Source organism: Meleagris gallopavo, chromosome 6 (genome assembly GCF_905368555.1).
Source record: "Meleagris gallopavo chromosome 6, MGAL_WU_HG_1.1, whole genome shotgun sequence".
NCBI lineage: Eukaryota > Metazoa > Chordata > Aves > Galliformes > Phasianidae > Meleagris > Meleagris gallopavo.
The window spans coordinates 16,213,688-16,235,477 of record NC_139409.1 but is presented as its reverse complement, the minus strand read 5'-3'; the positions used below and the strand labels follow the sequence as shown (position 1 = coordinate 16,235,477).

At 38.0% G+C, this 21,790-nt stretch overlaps 1 protein-coding gene across 1 annotated transcript in view; it reads left to right on the top strand.

Moving 5' to 3' along the window:
• The window catches only part of MYO3A (myosin IIIA), a 97,135-nt gene that overhangs the window by 29,469 nt on the left and 45,876 nt on the right, over nucleotides 1-21,790 (top strand). The window contains exons 5-12 of the mRNA XM_085227227.1: nucleotides 4,656-4,732; nucleotides 5,948-6,093; nucleotides 7,768-7,833; nucleotides 8,241-8,396; nucleotides 19,091-19,190; nucleotides 20,120-20,236; nucleotides 21,324-21,428; nucleotides 21,513-21,596. Coding sequence (XP_085083353.1) covers nucleotides 4,656-4,732; nucleotides 5,948-6,093; nucleotides 7,768-7,833; nucleotides 8,241-8,396; nucleotides 19,091-19,190; nucleotides 20,120-20,236; nucleotides 21,324-21,428; nucleotides 21,513-21,596 — 851 coding nt within the window. The remainder of the gene's footprint in view (nucleotides 1-4,655; nucleotides 4,733-5,947; nucleotides 6,094-7,767; nucleotides 7,834-8,240; nucleotides 8,397-19,090; nucleotides 19,191-20,119; nucleotides 20,237-21,323; nucleotides 21,429-21,512; nucleotides 21,597-21,790) is intronic.

The window sequence follows — 21,790 nt, the reverse complement described above, 5'->3', positions numbered from 1 at the left end:
GTAATGAATTGTCTACAGTAGCTCTGAAACCAGTAGTCCTTGGTGTAATTCAAGAGCTGGTTGCTAGAAGTATGTCTGACCTTTCTTTATAAGTACTTCTAAATTCTTGTCTTTTCTATGTCATTTTATTTTTGCTCCATAATTGCTACTCAGGACTCTGAGCAGTCATTGCATTTGCTCACCTCTTCATTATGGTCCATGCATTTTACATAGTATTCATTCAACACCACCTTCTTCCGATAGTTCCGTGGCTTTTTCAGGAACCTCTCTTTGTCCACATCCTGTTTCATAGAATATTAGAATAAGAGGTTTCTCAGAGAAGCTGTGGATGCCCCACACCTGGAGGCATTCAAGGCCAGATTGGATGGGGCCCTGGACACCATGATTTGTTGGGAGCAGTCCTGTCCTGGGGATGGAATTGGGTGGACATTAAGGTCGCTTCCAACCTAAGCCATTCTTTGATTCTAAGAGCAGGTTATTAAAAACCTTCTTGTCTCACCTGCTCTATATTAGATTCATTTTTACCTGAAAATTATATCTAATGACTTAGTTTGCACTGAAGTATTTTTGTCCTTATGTGTTTCAGATATCTTGTTCCATCAGCATAGATGTTGCTAGTAACCCAGATGATCTTAACAGGTAAACCATGTCACATAACAAGGAGAATATCTCCTGGGTTTTTCTTGTCATACAGAGGAAAAATCCTTTCTGAGTCTCAAAAGTGGCAGTCAGACTGAATCAAAACACTTAAGGAAGGTACCGCCTAAGAAGGAGGCCTTTCTTCACCACATGCTGCATCAGATGTGTAGTGCACAAATCCCTAAGTCTCTACCTATATTTTTTGGTTTATACTATAAATTCATCTTTTTCATCCCTCATTTACTTAATATCTGTTAGTTTTGTATTAGACACCATGTTTTTTCCATCTTCTAAGCTGCTCATGTATATGGTCTTCTTAGATACTAAGCTTTTGATCATTTTGGAGTTGCAAATGGCTATTTGGTTAGCTTTTGGATATGCCATATTTCAGTTGAAGACTTCCATCTTGAATGTTTGTTTTCCTGAGTGTTTGGGAAAGTCCAGTTTTCCAATTGCCCTTTTCTTGGTAACATTAATCTGTTTCATCATTAAAATACTATGTGCATCAAGGCAATCCATTAAAACAGTGGATAAGATAGTGATGGACATGAGAGAAGTTGAGGTATACTCATGGTCTTTACTTGTGAGACTGGTCTTTAGGAACTCCAGGTCCTTGAGACCAGTTGGGAAATCTGGAACAAGGAAAATTTACCCTTGGTGTGGGAGGATTAGGTTAGCAAGCATTTAAGCAAATTATATTTAAAGACTGTAGGACCACACCCATGAATGCTGAGAAAGCTGGCTGATGTCATTGCAAGACCACTCTTGATAATCTTTGTAGGGTCTTGGAGATCAGGGGGTCCCAAAGACCAGTAGAAAGCTATTGTCACTCCTGTCTTCAAGAAGGGCAAGAAAGAGGATTTGACTCACAATTCTTTTCAGGAGGAAAGGGTTGCAAAGGGAATTCTTTGTTGGGAGGATGGACTTTGAAGGCAAAAATGACAAATGGTTATGGAAGTAGTAGCTAGATGATGGTACACATTGTGTAAGCCCCTTGGAGATTTATGTACAGATACATGTATATAGAACATATAAGAATTGCAGTCTTCCTGCTGTGTGCAAAATGTCAATTTAGTAGAATTTGCTAGGGCTCACAATTTCCTCGTTAACATCAGCCAGCACAATGTGTATACTTCTGTCACAGAACATAATCATAAAACAGTATTGTACAGCCTCTCAATTTAGATCAGAACAGTGTCTACTCAGATTGGCTGTAACTTTGAGACAGATCTTTCCTATGATAATAGGAAGCTCATCTCTGCCCTATATTTCCTTTATTGAATAGTAAGGTCATAAGTAGGTAGCTTTACTTTCAGTGTTACTCTAATATGCCAGTTTTTGCAAAGAAAGGCGTATATAATACTCATGATGTAAAGTTGCTAATTTCCTTTTTTTATTATTCATAACCTAATGCTTGATTTAAGCAAATAAAATAAAAAAGTATATACTTTCCAACTGTATGCACAGTTCTGTATGCACTGTATGCAGGTTAGGAAAGATTTTCTGGTGTGCACTTGTTTATTAAGCCATTAATTTTCATGAGATTTATAATTTCTGTGTACTGAAACACTGCTTTTTGTTGTATTTTTAGATTTCCTTAGGAGAATATTTGATTCCCTTTACAACAAAGCAGTAGTAAAGCAGATGGGGGAGGAGCAAGATGTTATTGTTAGAAAATGTACAAGTTTAAAAAAGCTGGCTAGCTATATGCCTGACTGGTTACTGAAATGCTGGAAGAAATGTTACTAAGTGTGGAATTACATCATCTTTCCCCTGTGCACAGAAAGTGCCCAAGGAAATATCATTTGTCATAAGACCTACACTCCTTAATCTAAAATGCCACTTTACTGCTAAGAGCAAAAGGATACAAACAAACAAACAAAAAGCCTAAAGAAAGTAGTAGTGAACAATTCAAATTTAATCAGCTTTTTTCTGAAAAAAAAAAAAAAAAAAAAGTGTGGGGGGGAATCCTTCTCTTTGAACTATAGTTATTAAATAAAAAAAAAAAAGTGCGTAGGCAGAAGATTGTGCACATCAATGTGTCTTTTATATTTTGCTCCTTATCTCCACAGAAAGTTATGATTATTTACAAAATATGACACTGGAATAATAAAAATTCAGCTAGGGCCTTTCCTTGCCTGCAGATCTAAATCCCAGCTCCCGTTCCAAGACTACAAAAAAGAGCTCAGCATAGGAGACTCCCACAGCATGTAGAAGGGGAGGGTAGCCTCTTCTCCCTTCAAAAGCAAGGATCACATACTGGTATCCTTTTGTACCACTACAACAGCCCCATGGTAATGTGTGCTTGCTCCTTGCTTTCTGAATGTTGTGTTTTGCTGAGGGTCAGGAATAAAAACAAAGAAACAAAGTCAAAGCCCCTGCTTGGCTGAGCTTGGAACAGGGTTGATGGACTTTGTGCATAACCTCATATTTTCCTGCTTTCCATGATGCAAACACTGTGCTGGACTTTCTATGGTCATTGAAAGAAGGAAGAGATTCAGCTTTTTCAAGCCCTGAGTAAAGTAGTAGAAGCAGCCGCAAAGGCAGTGGTTGAGTTTGTCTCAAGGGAACAGGCTGATTTGGGAGTCAGGATCTTGTTGCCCTATTTTCAGCAGTTACGTACATTTCTGTGATTGTCAAATGATAATTTGTGAATCTGAGCTGAACGCTTAGCTTGAGAGTAAAAAGCAAATCAAGCCTGCAATGGATTCTTGACTTCCACTGAAAAACAAACAAACAAAAACCTTAAGCAATCCTATTCTATCCAGACAAAAATTCAGTGAGTATATTTTCACTGGGCAGTTGACACAAATTGCTCCTGTTATGAGCCATCTGCCGAGCTTTCAGGAAGGTAAGGTCAAGCATATTCAAACCAGAGAATGCAAAGAGTTTAAACTTGCCACTGGTTCTCACTGAAGCTTCACATTTCCGATAATAAAATGGCATTTGCAGAGTGAAACTGAAGCCTCTTATTTTCTCAAAAAGAAAATAGGTTTATATATGAAGGCAAAATAAAGGAGCTTCAGTGACAATCAGAATAATGTTGACATAAGAGCATAAAACAGCATCTTTTCTACCATCTTTGATATCAGAACTTCAGAATATGTCTTTGGTGGACCTCACAGTTAGCTTTGATTCATAAATCCATAACAGTTCAGGACCTACTGGCGAAAAGGGTTTGTTTTCTCCACATGTTGTACTCTCCTCGTTGCACACACTAGAGGTATTTCCAAACAATACCACCTTTATTTTTAAAGGCAGGAAATTGTTAGCAGGCAGATCAGAAGTTCACTAGAAGTTCACCAGTTAGTTCACTAGAATTCCTGATGTTTCAGTGTGTGTTTTAATCTAAAACCATAAGCAATTTTCAGATTTCAGAATCCAGTTTCCAAGTATTGGCCTGCAATAGTTAATTCCTTAAACTACAGCTCATGTTGCAAAGCTGATTTGCAGGCATTTGATGTTGCTTCAAGAATGGGGAGACTTCTGTTTTTGTAAGTGTTTTTGATGTTTCACCATTTTATTGCTTCGTCTTTATGGCAGAACAGCTAAGAGATGAGGATAAGTATCTTTTATAGTTCTTAATCTGAAATATGTAAATAAGGAAACAGAGGTCTAGTGTCAGTACTGAGCATGAGAAGTAAAAAAGAAACAAGGGAAAGTACCTTTTTTTTTTTTTTTAACCTCCTGAAATGTTTTACCACTCTCTTAAAACAGGATATAAAACTGTAATTAGCCAGTCAAAATATATGGAGTCAGATTACTAATGAAATACTCACTGGGGGACTAAATCTCAGTCCTACTGAAGTTGCTGGAAACAAATGCACAGACTCTGAGCTGAAGTGCTCAATTACTTTGATGATTGAGCCTATAGCAAAGAACTGGAAGAATATAATAAAGACACCTGCAGAGGAGGTCGTGGCATGACAAGACACAGGATGGTACCATTCAGAGGGACTGTCTCATCAGAGGGAAATAGCAGTTGCTCTGATTGTAGCTTCCCTTGGTTCTTCCAGGTGTGTCTGCTCAGCTGACCAGCACTCGGCTTCGCCGGAACACCTCCGTGGGCACCCCGTTCTGGATGGCTCCAGAGGTAAGATTCCTGTTCCAATGTATTTCATCAGTGGTATGAAAGCTGCCACATTCTGTGTTTCTGCTCTTTCTCCATTCTTCTTCCTTCTTTTTTCTTTCTTCTTCCTGACTGCTGGACCTTTTAAAAGGCATTTCTATTTTGATTGGTGAAAAAGTGTTTTAAACCTATTTACTTAAATGGTTGCAAGGATTAATTTAAAATGTTTTTATCTTTGAAACTGCAAGGTTAGAGTGAGGGAGGAAGAAGCTCAATTGCTTAGTTCAATATTTTCATTCAGGAGGAGTGAGTACTACCACCGACCCAACCTTCCAAATCTGCACACTATGCCAAGTATCTCATCTCCCTATAGATGGATGAAGCCCAGGGTGTTACTATATGTACTGGGGCTCTTATTTTCAATTTCTTCATCTGGAAAGTGTTAACACAATGTGTTTATAGGCAACAGCAAGAAATGAAACAGCTTATTATGAATAAATAAGATGTATTATGTGTATTTGGGGATTTTTCCATCTGAAGAATATAAATACATGCTTTAATCTGAAACAGGAAACAAAAAATTAGTTTTTTGTAGGACAAAAATTACTCTATGTTACTGTAAGTAACATTGCTTATCCTCATTGGTCTAGACCTTTAGATCTAGGTAAAGGGATGAAAAATCCTTAGTTCAGCTGGCATTGCGAATGAGCTGAAATGTATATGAAACTGAATACATTTACTGCAATCCATTGGCAAACCACATTCTTGATAACTTAGCTTCACCCTTAAATTGGCTGAATAAAGAGCCAGTGGAAGATAGTGAATTCAGCTCTTGCTTTCTTCCTTGTATTGTTCATGGAAAGAGCAGAGTAACTCCATTTGTTCTTTTTCGGGAATAAATCTACAGAAAAGTAGCTTAGGGTTGCTGAGTTCCTTGCTTCTTCCCTTAGCAGTGGGATGCAGTTTTCTACCTTCAAGTGAATAAGCCAAAGATTTGCCACCTTCAGACAGATCAGGAGACATCTGATCAGATAACAGGCTGTGTTCACAAAAAACTTGCTTTCTCTAGGTCATGCTTTGCTTTTTCAGCAGCACTAAGTCTTAACTTGCAAAATATGAGCAGTTCTGTTTATTTTATCCAATATCTCTATCCAACAAGAGATTTCCCCATCTATGAGTATGCTCTTAAATTCAGATATTTGACTGTCCTGTTACTGACCAGGTCTCTTCCTCTAATAGGTGATTGCCTGTGAGCAACAGCTGGATAGCTCCTATGATGCCAGATGTGATGCATGGTCACTGGGTATTACTGCAATAGAGTTGGGAGATGGAGATCCACCTCTTGCTGATTTGCACCCTATGAGGGCACTCTTCAAAATACCAAGGTAGTATCTTAATGTTTTTAATTCTTGCCGGGCTCAACTTATTCCATTAATTTCCATTAACATTTCTTCAAACTTAGACTATGAAAGTACATACAGTTTCTTCATACTATTTATACTAAGGGGAGGTTAGAAATACACTGTCCGACTGTATCTTCTGAGACTCTGCTTCAACCATGCAAAGCCCCTGCGAAGTTTAGAGAGGACTGTGGCTGCATTTGAGAAAAAGCCATGAAAATTTCCCCATTGGACTGCTGCTACCCAACATACACAAGCATAGGACATAAGCATTGGACTCATGTGAGTCCCATATATGGTGTTCTCATATATTGCCATATCTGAAAATGAACTGTGATAGTAATACAGACTCTTAGTGGGTCAATGTGTCAAACAAGTACCACAGCTGTCCTCAAATATAATCACATGTCCTTTGAAGCGAAGTGTTTACATGCATTTAGTAGCTTACCTTTCTTTAGCTTGTGCTGCTCCTGCCAGCTGCAGTATTGCTGTCCTTAGGCAGTATCTCTGGCAACTTCTGTGCTTTCTTTGAAGCTGGATGTAGAAGTACCCAAATTATCACCTACAGTGTTACAAAGAGCATTGGTCTCAAAGAATATAGGGAACGACCTTACTGCAGTCGGTGGATTTCATTCTAGCAGTTGTAGTACCACAGCATGTGAGACCACATAGCATCTATGAGTGCTCCAGGTCCTTTTAAGCCAAGTAACCCAAATTAATTTAAACTGCTTTTTTGTTTAAGAAATCTTGGCTGACTTGGCACTGAAGCAGAGCATGAATGCTCTTCCCACCTCTATTTGCTATGGGAAAAACAGTATCAAACTGATGTAATTTCATCTAGGCCTTCAAAAAGCTATCTCGCTTGTACACTTATAGATAGTGGGTGCCTGCCACTCTGCCCAGGAACAAATGTAAGATCCACTGCCTTTTAATTTCATTAAGAAAAACACAAAAGTTCAAGAGTTGAAATTAGGCATAACTTAAAGAAAGCGGTTTTGATAACTGATTAAACAGTAAAGGAGCCACCTCATCTATAGACAATTGTCTAAGTGACTATGCTTAGTGGAAATAGCACCTCTCATTGAAAGGAAGGAGACTCAAAACAATTTGGACATTAGTACCTAGAATAAGAAACTTTAAGTCAACAACAAAGAATTTTACAGTATAACTGTATCTAGTTCTTCACTTGACTTCTGATTATCTCCTGATAAATCAAACATGGCTAATAATGAGCTAGTTTCTTCCTACACTTTGTTCAGTAAGCTGATTAATTCAGTCCTTCTGGAAAACCTTTACATAGAATTTCTTTTTAAAAATGTCTTAAAGTATATAGTTTCAGGCTTGAAAAGAGAGACTTGCTATTACAAGTGAATAGCGATTAATGGGTTGTTAATTTCATTTCTGTTTATTGATTTGATTGAAAAAAATACAGTAATTCTTAGCTACAGTTAGTAGATGCTCTCCATGCTATTTCTCCTTGTTAGTTTTGTTAAAGCAGAAGAGCCATTGAGGCATTGTATCCTCTACCCATGCTCCTTTTACCAGTGAAAATCAATATCTTTTTTCAGTGGCCTTCTAAAACTCATTATTCAGCCTGCCTTCACACATCGTTTTTGGCAGCTGAGTAGCTTATTAACTTATTGTCACTGACCTTTGCAGGAATCCTCCTCCAACACTACAGCAGCCTGAACTGTGGTCATCTGAATTCAATGACTTCATTAACAAGTGAGTAACAACTGAGACCCCTGTAATCGAATATGGAATGTGTATAAATGTCATGTGTAAAATATCATTGTATTCTCCATGGAAATATGTTGTTAGTAAAAAATTTTCTGTTCTGCTTTCTTCAATTGTAAAAATGAGAAGTGTTTCGGGTGGAGTCCTTTGACTATAGATGAGTAAGGAAGTTGTTTTTTACGTTAAGTATTTGCAAATAAATGATCTCAAGTTTCAAAAATCAATGATTTAACTTCTAGACCTTTTCAATTCTGTGAAATCTTAGAGTTTTCAGTACTGAAGTGTTGTGATTAAGATGGATGTATTTATTATGACACTATGAGTGAACTACAGACAGGTATGTCAAAATTTAACAATGACCCCTGAATGATCATATGCTTTTTCTGCCAGCACAGGTGCTTAACTAAAGACTATGAGAAGCGCCCAACAGTATCTAGTCTTTTGCAGCATGATTTTATTAAGCAGATTGAAGGAAAGGAAAACGTGCTACAAAGACAACTTATGGAATTTATTGATGTTCATCAACAAATGGGAGTCACTGAAAAGGCAAGGTAAAAATAGCTAAAAAGTAGACCATTTGAGGCAGTCTCTTTATACTTGTGCTGTTTCTGAATGGCTGTGCTCAGAAAAGGATTCACCTCTCATAACTGTAGCTGACTGAAAAATACCGTGCTTAATCTTTGGCTCCCTCTTATAAAACCAATAGAAAGTGGAGAGCATTGTGATTCACATGAGATGAGACATTCTTTAGAAGTGTCTCCCCTTTTTCCTCCGATTCTAGATGCAGGTTAGGATCCTAGCTTTCAGAATACTAAAGATTAGGTGAGATGAGTGTTTGTAATTCTCTTACATTTTCATGGTTATTATTGACTGAAGAAGCTAGAAATAACTGATCAGGTTCCTGCAAGAACTGGATGCTACTGACTGAAAACAGTAATAGTATCAGACTTCCCAAAATTAAAAATATTTTATAAAAAAGCTTATGTCTTATGGATAGATCCTTTTTTCTTCCATTAGAATTTAGAAGTATTGGTTCTGCATAAAACATAGCACTTGATGGCTTTTATATAAAAGAACTGAAAATGATTTGGTTCAATACAGCAATTTATTAAAAAAAAAAAAAATCCACTACACTGAAGTAATGTGTCAGTTGTGGAATGTAGTAGAAGATTAGTATTGATATACTACTTGTGCAGTGTGTCCTGTGCATCAAGGTAAAGGATGATAGGCATTTTTTAAATGGAACATAAAATGTAAAAGACATATTGAACTACATGGAAAACACTTGTTAAAGTGTGCGACATTTACTTTTGCACATATTTATAGTACCAACATATATAGCAGTCTTCAGTTCTGATCCTGGAGAATTTTCAGATATGTACTGTCATTTATGGATAATAAGAATATTTCTAAATATTTTTTTATTTTCAAGTTTTCTTGGACTCTCTGGAATTGGATGTAGAATGAGTAGCAGTTTCTCTTTTCTGGCATTTCTATGAAAACCTATGCACATGGCTAAATTTAAGACTTACACTGAATTTGTATGCTGTATATGGCACTTACTTAGAATTGATTTAATCCAGAAAGACTCTGGAATTGAAATAAGCTCCTTAGATGTCACTGCTGAGCATTTGGACAATACTCCAGACTTAAAAATAATAACAAAAATATAAAACCCTGGATAATTGTTTTAAAACAAATAAAAATCTTTAAACAGTATGAATTTATAACTTGTGACAGTGGTCTTCTCAATGCCTAAATCATTTTTAAAAATAAAGCTTCTAAGTCACTTATGCATTGTGTGTTCTCAATTTCAAATAGTTAACATATTTTCAAGCAAGTCCTTCTGTTTATCAAAATTCTTCATTCTTCATTTTTTTTAACGTAATTGCTTTATAATGCAAATGACATAAGCTTTCTTTTCCTAAACAATACAAACATTAAAAAGCTCAATTTGCTTGTGCATAGAGCTATGAAATGGCAGAGGAAGAGGAAACTGCTAACACTTTCTCTGTCCAATGATATTATGTTTTTTTAACTGAGTGCTCTCCATATGAACGAGATTTTAAAGGAATGTATTACTACGTGATGAAGTTACCTAGCCTTTGCAGTTGATCAGGTGCAATTTCTGCAGAAATTTTCCCCAAGTAAGATAGAATTTTCCTTTTGAAAGTAATAAAAATGTATTATCTGAATATGTTTTAATTTTAGCAGTTTACAGTGCTAATAAATAGGTTGATACTAATTTAAATCTCACACTTATTTAACTAAATCTTTTCATATATGAAATCACTGAACATAGTATGAAAGTCTAGAAGTAAAAGCCACATTTTACTGTCACTGTACATATAATGACTTCAACTTAAGTATGTTTATTGATTACATTTGCTGGAAGATTGTTATTTGTAACAGTGAATGTATATAGGTCACTCCAAAAGTAATGTCTTCTTATTTATTTCTCTGTAAACTACAGCAGATACAAAATGCACAATAACACTGTTTAACAGGGAAAATTCTCATCTACGTAACACTATTTTTCAACATAACCATAAGCTGTCTGTTTTTGCCAGTACTGAACATGAGCCTGCGTGCCACACTGGTAAAAATCTGCACTTTCACAGCTGCTATGACAGTATCGTTACTAGGAAAATGTTGCCCACACAGTCCATCTTTCATCAGCCCAAACAAATAGAAAATAAATCCAGACTATGCAGTGGGTGAAATAGGAAAGTTCAGCCAAGATTAGCATTGTCCTTCACAGTCTCTAAATTCATATTGACCTGGCATTATTGTGTAGAAGAAAAAGGTTGTCTTCTCCGGTATGACTATGGAAATTTCAGCCTTCAGCTTAGTCAGCGTTGCAGTGTAGCGGTCAGTGTTGGTGGTTTGTCCAGGTTCTAAGACATCCAGAAAGATCACCCCTTTCCTATCCCAAAAGACAGTGCACATCACTTTAACTGCTCTGGCTGCATCTTAAACTTTCTTTAATATTGAATTCACACATTGCCACTTCATAGACTGCTGTTTTGATTCTAGCACATAGAGGTGACACTACTACATCTCATCAGTGGTAATGGTGCAATACAGGAAACTGTCACCTTCAGTCTCATATTGGTTTAATAGATCTTGACAAACTTTCATATGGTGTTCTTTCTGTTCTTGTGTGTTTATTCATGGGACCCGCCTGGCACAAACTTTGTGATATTCCAATGTTGCCACTATCATTTCTGATGCACTGAAGCTGGTATTCAGCTTCGCTCACAGTTCCCTGGCTACAGTCTATCGATCTGTGTGGATGAGCTGATCAAGACACTTCATTTCATGGTTTGATAGCTGTGCATGACCATCTGGAGTGTGGCTTGTCTTTCAACAGTGTCACTGTTACCACTGCTGAAACGCACCACTGACTGCCTTGCTGTGCTCACATCCACTGATGGGTCTCCATAAATATTCAGAAAGCACCAATGAGTGCCAATGGGTGCAGTTTTTTCCTCATGGACGAATTCAGTTCCATACCTTTGCTTCATATGCACTTCCATATCAGATACCATTTTGTCAGACTGACCCTCTGCTGCTATCTGTCACACGATAAAAAAAAAAATGCCATGGAATGTTGGCAGGAAGGTTCAACCTCTACTACCATACCATCACTATCCAACTCTGGTATCATAAGCCAACATAATAAAATAAGAGTCATTACTTTTAGAGCAGTCTTCATATAGAGAAGATAAGCCACCTCCTAAGAACAGTAAGAATACCTGTTATATTATCTATTGTTATCTCTGTGTAAGCAAGAAAAGCTGCAATTGTAGTATGTGCACCATTTCACTTTAGAAAAAAACAAAATTTCAGGAATATAAAGGATGTCGATATAGAATGACATTTTTTTATTCTGTTCAACAGTGAAAAGATTATACAAAAATATTTTAATTGGGTTGTTTTACTTTTTTTAAAAGTCTTTCAATATAAATCAGATATATCTTCTGACCTTCAGTTTGCCAGAGCAAATGGTGTCAGCAGAATCTTTACAGAAGTGCCATGTAAGGCAGTGAAGCCGGTGAAGGATCTGGAGCACAAGTCTTAAGAGGAGTGGCTGAGGAAACTGGGAAGGTTTAGTCTGGAGAAGAGGAGGCTCTCGTGAGGCCTTATTGCTCTCTACAGCTTTCTATGTGAAAGGAGGTTGTGTTGAGGCGGCGCACAGTCCTCAGGTAACTAGCAGGAGGATGAGAGGTAATGGCTTCAGCTGAGCAGGTTCAGGCTGGATATCAGAAAAAAAATATTCTCAGAAGGAATGGCTAAGCATTGGAAAAAGCTGCCTGGGGAGGTGGTGGAGTCGCCATCCCTGGAGGTGTTCAAGAAACAAGTAGATCGGGTACTGAGGAACATGGTTTAGTAGGTGCTGATGGGTAGACAGTTGGACTTGATGAACTTAGTGGTCTTTTGCAGCCTTAATGATTTTATGATGCTATGTAAATCTGACTTGGTCATGAAATAGGCTGTGGCATGACTGGTCAATTGTAGTTTCACCTTAAAATCACCTGGCATTCTTTATTATTCTGTCCTGGGACTGTTTTTATGCTTACGTGTTAAGGCCCTGTTGTGGAATTCCCGAACTTTCACCTGTTTCAACTTCTCTTGTAAAGCTCCCTCCTGATCTCCAGCTGTTCAGTTCATAACTCTAAGGCTCCCTCCAAATCTCCTCATTGGGAGGCAGTAGTTTAAGGGATTAAAGAACCTTTCTTATGCTGAGGGATGAAATCCTCCTGTGTGTTGTATGAGTTCACTGCGTAAACTGAAGAAATTCGGTAATGTGGACTTGAAATTAAGGAATCCAGTTGTTTTCTTGGTATTTTTATTTTCCTGTTCAAATTATACTTTATTAATAAAGAAAAATATATTTCAGAAGAGTAAGTACCTGAAACTTGATAGCTTGAAGCCACTGGGTCTTCCTATGTCCACTATTCTTGTTTCCACTTGATATCAAATCACTGTTTTTGTCCATTATGCTGAGGTGTAATTTGGCTCTGACTGCCCTCTGCAATGTCAATCTGTTCTGGTTATGATATTGCTTTGTTGGTTGCTAGATATGTAGTTGTTATAGTTCAGAAAGAAGGCGTCATGTTATGTCGCGTTCTCAGTGAGTTTATTTTTGCAGAAGGCCAGATCATAATGTGTAGTATTTCTGTACCATGTCTGCTCAGAAAGGGTCTGTGATCTCTAGACTAAAGGTGGAGCCACCCTATAGCAACTTCCTCTACCACTATTGTTTCTGAGATATTTTCTAACGTTGACCAGCCACCAAGGCATTAGGGCATTGCACCAGGCTGTTTGAAATTTTCATTATTATTGCTGCTAGCCCAGCAAAGAGAGACCTGGTTTTAGAAAACTGTGTTGCATCCTTTTCAAGCATCTGGCGAAGGAAACACACCACAGAAAGTAAAACAGATTCTATCATGGAGAAACAGTAAGTTCATCTGAGCCTGATCACCTTTGGGCGCTCCTTAAGTTTTCCCTTGATTTTAGCCAGTCCCTCAGTCACACTTTTTTGTTTCTCATCTAATGGCTATTAAAATATATAATTACTGATCAAAATAATGATTAGAAGTGAGTGCTGCAGCATATACCTAAAAACTGTTCTAAAAATACACTTCTCACCAGGCTGAATGAGGGGAAAAAGCCCTGCAATGTAAAGAGTTTTACTTTGCAGCAGAAATAGCTGTCTTTGAAATGGCCTTCAGAACTGTCGCATTTACACCTGACTGTCAGGCTTGCAATACTTTCATCTTGAGTTGTTTGGCTGTCTTATTCTTGACTGCTTTTACAATAATCTCTGCAGAAATGTTCAGTGATTAGTACAACGTGTATTTCCTGGGAATTATGACTCATTCCAGAATGAGCAGTGCATGTAAGGGATATTCAGTGCACCTAGATTTCAGCAACCCACTCTGCTCCCCAAGTTAAGAGACTTATATGCCCTATAAATAAATGTGGAAAAGAGACCCTGCTATTGCAGAGTGATTCAGAGCAAGGGCTTTTGCGTGAGCTGAATTGCTCTGCTAAGCGTTTGTCCTGCTGAGCTAACCATGTAGGAATAGCACTGCAATTCAAGGTGCTACCTAGTTGGTCTGTTTAGCTCTTTTGGAACTTCAGGGAGGTGAGTTCATAGAAGTTCACATATAATATGCTCAAAAGGGGTTGTCAATTTATTCACCAGTATTCAGAGCACAGTATCATATACTTTTCCTTCCACGACTTTCCCTGAGTGACTTCCCAGACTTGTGTCACTTACTTCCTAGGGCTTCTCTCTCTCTTTCCCTGACTCATTGTGCCAGTTGGAGCAGCTGATAACAACCCTGCAAGCTAAATTCTGAGGGCAGCTTGCAGTGGAGAGCAGATCCCCACTCCAGCTTGAGGAAAGCAGTAGGAGGAGCTGAGTAACACAGCCCACTCAAAGTCCAGTACTGATTGGGTCAAGGTGTCCATCTGAAATCTGTGACAGAGTAGAGATTAAACCTGAGGTTGTTGACTTGTAGACTAATTCTGGACCACTTCAAGCCACTTCTTCCACTGCTGTAGTTTGTTATAGGCTTTGTTGTACCAGCAAGGTCTGTGTACTACTGCACTGTTCCTGAGGATGCAATATATAGCATAGTTATGCTACAAACTCCTCTCAGGCAGTAGGAGTTTCTGGCTACGCAGGCCTGTTCCATATGCTTCTGGGTAGTATCCCTCTCCACAGCAGAATAGAAATGCAGTTCAAGTCTCCTTCCATGCAGTACAAAGGACTGCAATGGTTCTTAAATGAATAATAGTTTAACTTCTGATGCAAGACAGGAGAAATTTGTTCCTCCTGCATTCAAGATCTCTGGGAATAATGCTCTTCAACAGTCTCATCAGCCTGCTTCTCATTCCTCCTGAAGGTGGGATACCTCACCCACCAGGTATTGCTCACGTTTGGAGCTGCCACTTTGTCTTCTCAGTGTGGTTCTGCATGTAGAGCATGGGCAAGACTCATGAGGACAATAAGGAACCAATCCAAAACAGTACTTTTAGAGATATCCTATTTGCTCAGCTAATAACACATATTTTCCCTGAATAAGGGATACAGCCTTTTCTTGAGCCTATTATGAAGGGCCAGTAATCTACATATTTGCAGACTATGTTAAACCAGCACAAACTTTGGCAAACGTTGTACAGAGCAACACATGACCCAACTTCTGGAGGTGGGCCACCTCTGAATGAAAAGCCCTGGTGGCACCATGCTCTCAGCAAGGTTGCATAAGCTTGAGTGCAGCTCCTTGAGTGGTGCTGTGCAATGACTTCGACACAGAGGGAGCACAGGTTTGTCTGCAAAACACTGTGCACGTATATCCAGAATCTATCAGTACATTCTTCTAAATTCCGGTACAAATTTTGCTTAGACTTAAGGCTATAGTTTTATTAAAGTGTATGTCTATTGCAGACAATTTTTTTTTTTTTTTTTCTCAGTACAACCTTCAGAGAAACAGGATCACCATCAATGGCAGATCCTGTACAAATTTATCCGTGTTGCTTCTTTTCTGTTTGTCACTTTTAATGATATTTGTAACAGCTGGGATGTGTACAGCTGTTTCTACCTTCGTGTTACGGCAAACTGTAGAGGATTTGGCAGAGAGTTCAACAGGGCATCATGATTCACACTTCCCTTTTCAGGGTATTTTTGGAACTATCAGAAATCTTTTAAATATATTCTGACAATGTGAAGAAGTAAAAGCTGCAGTTCCCTCACTTTGATTTAACTGAATCTTGAAAGACAAGGATGGGTGAAGGTGAAGGAGAAAACACAGAAACAATGATGCCTTGACTCATTTTCTTGTCCGTAGTAGGTTGATGTTTCTGGCCTTTAGCTGCTTCACTTGCTTGCTGAGCATGGCTGTGAAATCTAATGTCTCCAACAAATGATTTCTGATAAGAAGAGAGAAAATTGGTTATTTTGGTTCACAATGTCTATGTGCATGATAGTAATGAAACTTCAGCATAGATGTCAACAGCACTAAAGTGGTTGCTGTTTAGCAAGTGAAGCACTATAACTGCCCTTGAGGGGTCTGTGCCCTTTGACAGCAAAGCAGAAAAATATTGTGTTCTGCAAATCTGCTCTGCTGCTCTCCGAGAGTGGAGAATGTAATCTGTTTTAACAAGCACTACTGTTCTCATAATGTCAGCTGAAGAGGATTACAAGAGAATCAATTTTATGTAATTAAACTTCCTTGGCATAAATAAAGATTGTTTCCTTAAAAGAGAGGGGGGAAAAAAAAAAAAAAGAAAGAAAAAAAAAAGAAGAAAGTCTCTGTAGCTAGAACATTTCCCTCCCTTTTTGCAGGGCTGTTGTTAACTTCCTGCATTTCATTAAAAATGGTCATTGAAACAAATCTCGGAAATATCACTCTTATTGACATTCAGTAACATCTCCCCATATTGAGTGTGTAACAGTTTCACCAGGAAGCCTAACTTAGCAGATGTCCTGTATTGGATCATTCTTTGGCAGTGGAAAATAACAGACTAGTACAACTTGATGCAGTACTGCAGCTCCCACATCTTTCCCTCGTGTGCACGTTGATAGGTCTTTCTCAAAGTCGTTCTGATGTTAGATGCATTCTTTGGACATAAAACGACCTTCGCGCAGGAGCAAAGAACAAATTCCTTCAACTGCCCAAACATAATTTTCTACTGCAGCTGTTAAAAGGGTGGAGGTATAAATAGAAGCGTGAGTTATGGAGGGGAGAGGTTTCTCTTGAAAGGAGAGGATTCTGCCTACACCTCTGGCTTCAAATGCAACCATGTCTTTAGCTGGTAAATGGAAAAATCAAGCGGTGGCAGATAGTGCGAAGCTAAAGAGTTAATTTAAGTCTTAATATTACCTCAGATTTTTAAATGTAACCTGAGATGCATCAACCCAAGAATTGTCTCACAGAGTTGTTGCAAGGATTCAGTTCTAACAAGATAGTTCTTGCAGCACAAGTGTGTTCCAAAGGAAGGAGAAGATCCTTTCTGGAGAGTGTTTAATTGCTTTATATCAGGTCTGTCCCTTTTGGTGCTGCTTGTTTGTATTCCGTGTGTTTTCTACTTCAGGATACTTAAATACATGCAGAATTACAGCCCATTTATGGGTTCATTGCTGGAACAAAGACCACAAAGCTATACTGACTCCTACAGTGAATTCTTACATGCTTGTGCCTTGATATTAAGGTTGCAAAATTAGTCATCTGCAGTGAGTAGGAAACTCCTGCCTTTATGCTTACAGGCAATGGAAGAGCTTTAGTGGTAACCGGCTCATGCCTGAGGGAGGGAGAAACTGCTCTGCTGCTGGCACCTGGGTGAGGACAGACCCTGTGTCACTCTCAGAGAATCATCATTAGAGATGAGAGAAATAGAGAGAAGTGCTGGATGAAGTGCACTCATGCCTGCATGATTGCATTCAGTTTGGGAGGACATCACCTGCCTATTTCTTTGTGAGCCTTTTCAGGCTGGCAAATGGCAAATAAAGCCAACTGGGTACCTGCCCGACTCTGTACCTCTGCATCCCCCTCAGCACCCAGCCTGCCTGAACTGAGCCAGTACCCAGGAAGCAGGGGATGTTTGTGGAGTGGGGTGCAGGCCGTGACCTCTGCAGTAAATCTTACTGAGTGAGCTCAGAAGATACTTAGCTGGCCCCATCAGGGTTATGTTTGTTCATTCTAGCTTTCCACATTGGTGTAGCTGCCTTTTTCTCCTCTCCACTCTTCATTGTCTGTTGAAGTCATGTTTGAGTAGAAAAATCCTGTCTGCTTTTACTCACACCCTATGTCCCTACATCAAAATTACAGAATTTCCTTGATTTTTTATGGAATCAAGATGAAAAACGATTGTGTTTCACACTAGGGTTTTTCTGCTGTCTCAGTTTACCAAAATGTCTGTTCAGTAGTACCAAGGGGTATGCAGTCTTATCAGGAGATTCAGTTTACTTAGTAGTCTTTTGTGTTTGTGCCATATTGTGCATCTGAGCTTGATTTGATTTGGTTTGTGAACTCTGCTGTTCCTTATCCAGTTTCTCTTTCCCCAGTTTTCCCCCATTTCCTAAAGAAAATACAATTAATACAAATTCTAAACTGCATTTTCCACTGTTTTCACTGTGTTTAGCAATGCATTTTTTTTCTTGGATAGAGGTGAATCCAATTTGGAGTAGGAATTTTCTTGCTAATTTCCATAAGACTGCATAGCATTTTTTCTCTTGATTAAAAGAGAGATTATTTCATTTTGTCTTAGTTTCGGCTGGGATGGAATTCTTTTCTTCAGAGTATGATGCCATGTTTTGGTTTTCAGACAAAAACAGTGTTATACACACTGATGTGTACAGTTGCTGCTAAGCAGAGTTGTACAAAGCCAAGGCCATACTCAGCAAAGGGCTAAGGAGCTGAGATGGAACAGAATTAGGACAGCTGATGTACACTGGCCAAAGGGATATTCCATGCATCTGACATCTTGTGGAAGGAATTCTGGAGGGGTTGGGCGTTCATCGCTCTTCAGTTGCTCAGGGGCAAGCTGGGCATCAGTAGGGGTGATGAGCAATTCCTTGTGCATCACTTGTTTTATATATATATAAAAATATATATATATACACACACATAATTATATATATATATAATATATATATACACACACATAATAATTGTTATCAATTTCCTTTTCTCTATCTTAGTAAATAGATTTGTCTCAACACACAAGTTCTACTTTGTTTGTTTTTCTTCGATTTTCTTCCCCATCCCACTGGGAAGTGAGGGAGTGAGCAAATGACAATGTGGTGCTGAGTTACTGCAGGGTTAAACCACAAAACATTTTAAGTTAAACTTTACTGAAATTTAATCCTAATAAAAAATATTTGAACTTTTAAAATGTGTTTCTAATTTATACTTTTTTTTTCCTTTAAAGTACAAGAAAATTCTTCTGGATTAGGATGTATTTCACATACTCCAGTGGTTCTGTAGCACTTTGCTCAACAGTCTGAGCAGCTCAGCCATCATTGCTAAGCTAGAAGTGTTACCATCCTGAATGCTCTGTCAGTACTAAAAAAAAAAAAAAAAATTCCTGTTCTGTTGTTCAAACATTCATGTATTTGAATTCAGAACAATGGAAATATGTGATATTTTGGCTGAATTGCTGTCAAGGTGATTACAGATGCAAGATATACTCTGTTTCCTTACATCAAGAACATTTATTCTGTCTTTTCTAGATTTGAACGTATTCATACAAAGAAAGGGAACTACAGTAAGTCACTAGTTTCAAACCAAGAAGATGTAGATGATTTAGCCACCTTGGAGGTACTGGATGAGGTAAGAACTTTCTTTCTCATGTTTTCTTGAGGAGATATAATTGGATATTAGAACATAGAGTCATGCACTTCCATTGTGTAAGTGTACAATAGCATTTCACTTTATGCCAAACAATTTTAGATGAGATTTTTCTGGAATGATTCCAACTGTACGGTAAAACACCTTCTGCAGTTAAAACCTCTAATTGAGTAGTATAGTAGTACCATTTGTTTAACTGGATGTATATCACTAGATTTTATTCCAGCTAAATAGCTGATTTGTAATGATACGTTAACTTGAAATTGATCCAAGAACAAGCACATTGTCACCTGTTGCTTGTACATACAGAGTTGTCCTAAACTAGCTTACCATACTATTCCTAGGCTGGGTTCTTACTGATTTTCTTTGGTGCAGAGGTGCATTGAGATCAATTTATGTCAGCTGAGGCTCTGCCCTCCTCGGGAACCCCACTGGTTTGTCAAAGATCAAAAGCGAGTCTACTGTGAGGTGGGAAGCGTGCATAAAGATGGCGAGAAATCTGCTGTGTTTATGGCTTAAGGTTCAAAAACAGGAAGAAGAATCAGGCCACCACACATTATCTGCAGGTGATAGAGGCCATCAGTGGTTGTAAACGGTCATTCTTCCTCTATCAGGCTGTACATAAATAAACTGGTACTGACTAAAACACTACTTATTAACTAATTTTTCTATAGCCACTTGGGGATTGGTAAGTGTACCTTGTTCAAAGGGAGTTTGGACACAAGCAATTATGAATGCCAGGGTGTTTGAAAGTATTACTTATCTGTGATTAAGATAATGCGTATTCCTGGCCATTAAAGTCTTATTTTTCTCTCCTCTTCACTCATTGTAACTATATTCATGTTTTGTCTGTTTTCCTTATATTATTTTTTTCCCCCTGTGAGACAGTGTTCTTTTTTTTTCTCCATCAGAATACAGTGACAGAGCAGTTGCAGAAGAGTTATGCCAAGGATCAGATCTACACATATGTTGGGGACATTCTTATAGCTGTCAATCCATTTCGGAATGTAGACATTTATTCTTCACAGGTGTGAAAATTTAGTTTGATTCTTTTCTGCTGGCACTTATTTCCAAGAAAATATGACTGTTCATAAGTATAAAGTAAAGCTGTTCTTGAGATTTATTTCAATTCACTCTGAAAAAGAGTTACCAATACAGTAGTCGTTTTAATTTCCTGTTGATACACATCCCTATTGTGTTGAATTTTAACATAGAAATGAGAAACTAAAAAACAAAAACAAAAACAAAAAAACCTCTCTTCATGCCTACAGATGGCTTATGGCTTATATCATGTCTTAAGTGCTGATGGCTATATCTGAGCAAGTCACTTATTTTGATCAATAGATAGAAAAAGGATTTTTGAGGTCCCTGTTCTTTCAGTGACTTTTAGTATTCATTCTGAGTTGAGATAAATTGCGCTAAAATTCATGAGATTTGTTGACAAGATCACCACTACTATGAGCAGTTAGTTCAGAAGTAGTATTTGTACAGATGCATACATTAATTTGCCTGAATCTTATTCCTTTTGGTAGGAGGGAGCATTCCTCCTCCTCCATTTCCTGTGGAGAACTTCTGCCAGGGAAACTGGTTGCATGTAGAAGGTGGGGACGTTTCATCCCAAGAGAGCTGTGGAAATCATAACTATTTAATTGATCTGACAGTTCACAAAGCTATTAAGTAAAATTTTAACTTTTGTGAATTTGCCCTTTCACTATACAAAGGGAACAGATACTAAATTTTGGGTCATACATAATTTGCCATTATTAATTAATCAGTTACTTTTCTGAAGTTTAGACATCAGTATTATGCAGAAAAAGCAAGAGGATGTAAAGTGTCATTTCATTTTAAATTAAATAAATAAGGCAACATTATATTTATTCTAATAATTCAAGTTTTGTGGCATAAAGCTGGAAGCATACAAAATTATTTTTTATCTTTTTTAGCAGTTCTTATAGTACTAAATGCAGATCCACAATATAGTGAGTGCAGTAACTGCTCACTCAGAAGCAGCAATACTGCTCAAAAGGATGATGTACAGTAATTTGAAAATGAAAGTTAAGTGAAAAAAAGTCATTAAGGAGACAAAGATAATGTTTTCATTTTTCTTGTGCTTAGCATTCCAAACTGTATATTGGAGCCAAACGGACTGCCAACCCTCCTCATATTTTTGCTGTTGCTGACATTGGTTATCAGTCCATGGTGACATACAACTCTGATCAGGTAAAGATGAGGTGACCTATTTATATCTTTTACTAGGCTGAGAGATATGTAATGAGCTCAGACTTATGGTCTTGTTCTCTGCAGTGCATCGTTATTTCTGGGGAAAGTGGAGCTGGCAAGACACAAAGTGCCCATCTTCTAGTTCAGCAGCTCACTGTCCTGGGCAAGGTATGATTCAGTGGGGGAATGCTTCTGTAAGACTTTGGTATCTGAGATCTAATTGAATGACTGAATCCGGGGCAGGCATTGTTAGAGGACCAAGACAGTAAACATTTTCCAAAGAATTCCTATAAGTACCCCCTCCAGTGAGAGCTTATGCCAGTTTAGTTGAATGTTTTCTGATCACCCAAACTGTTAAATAA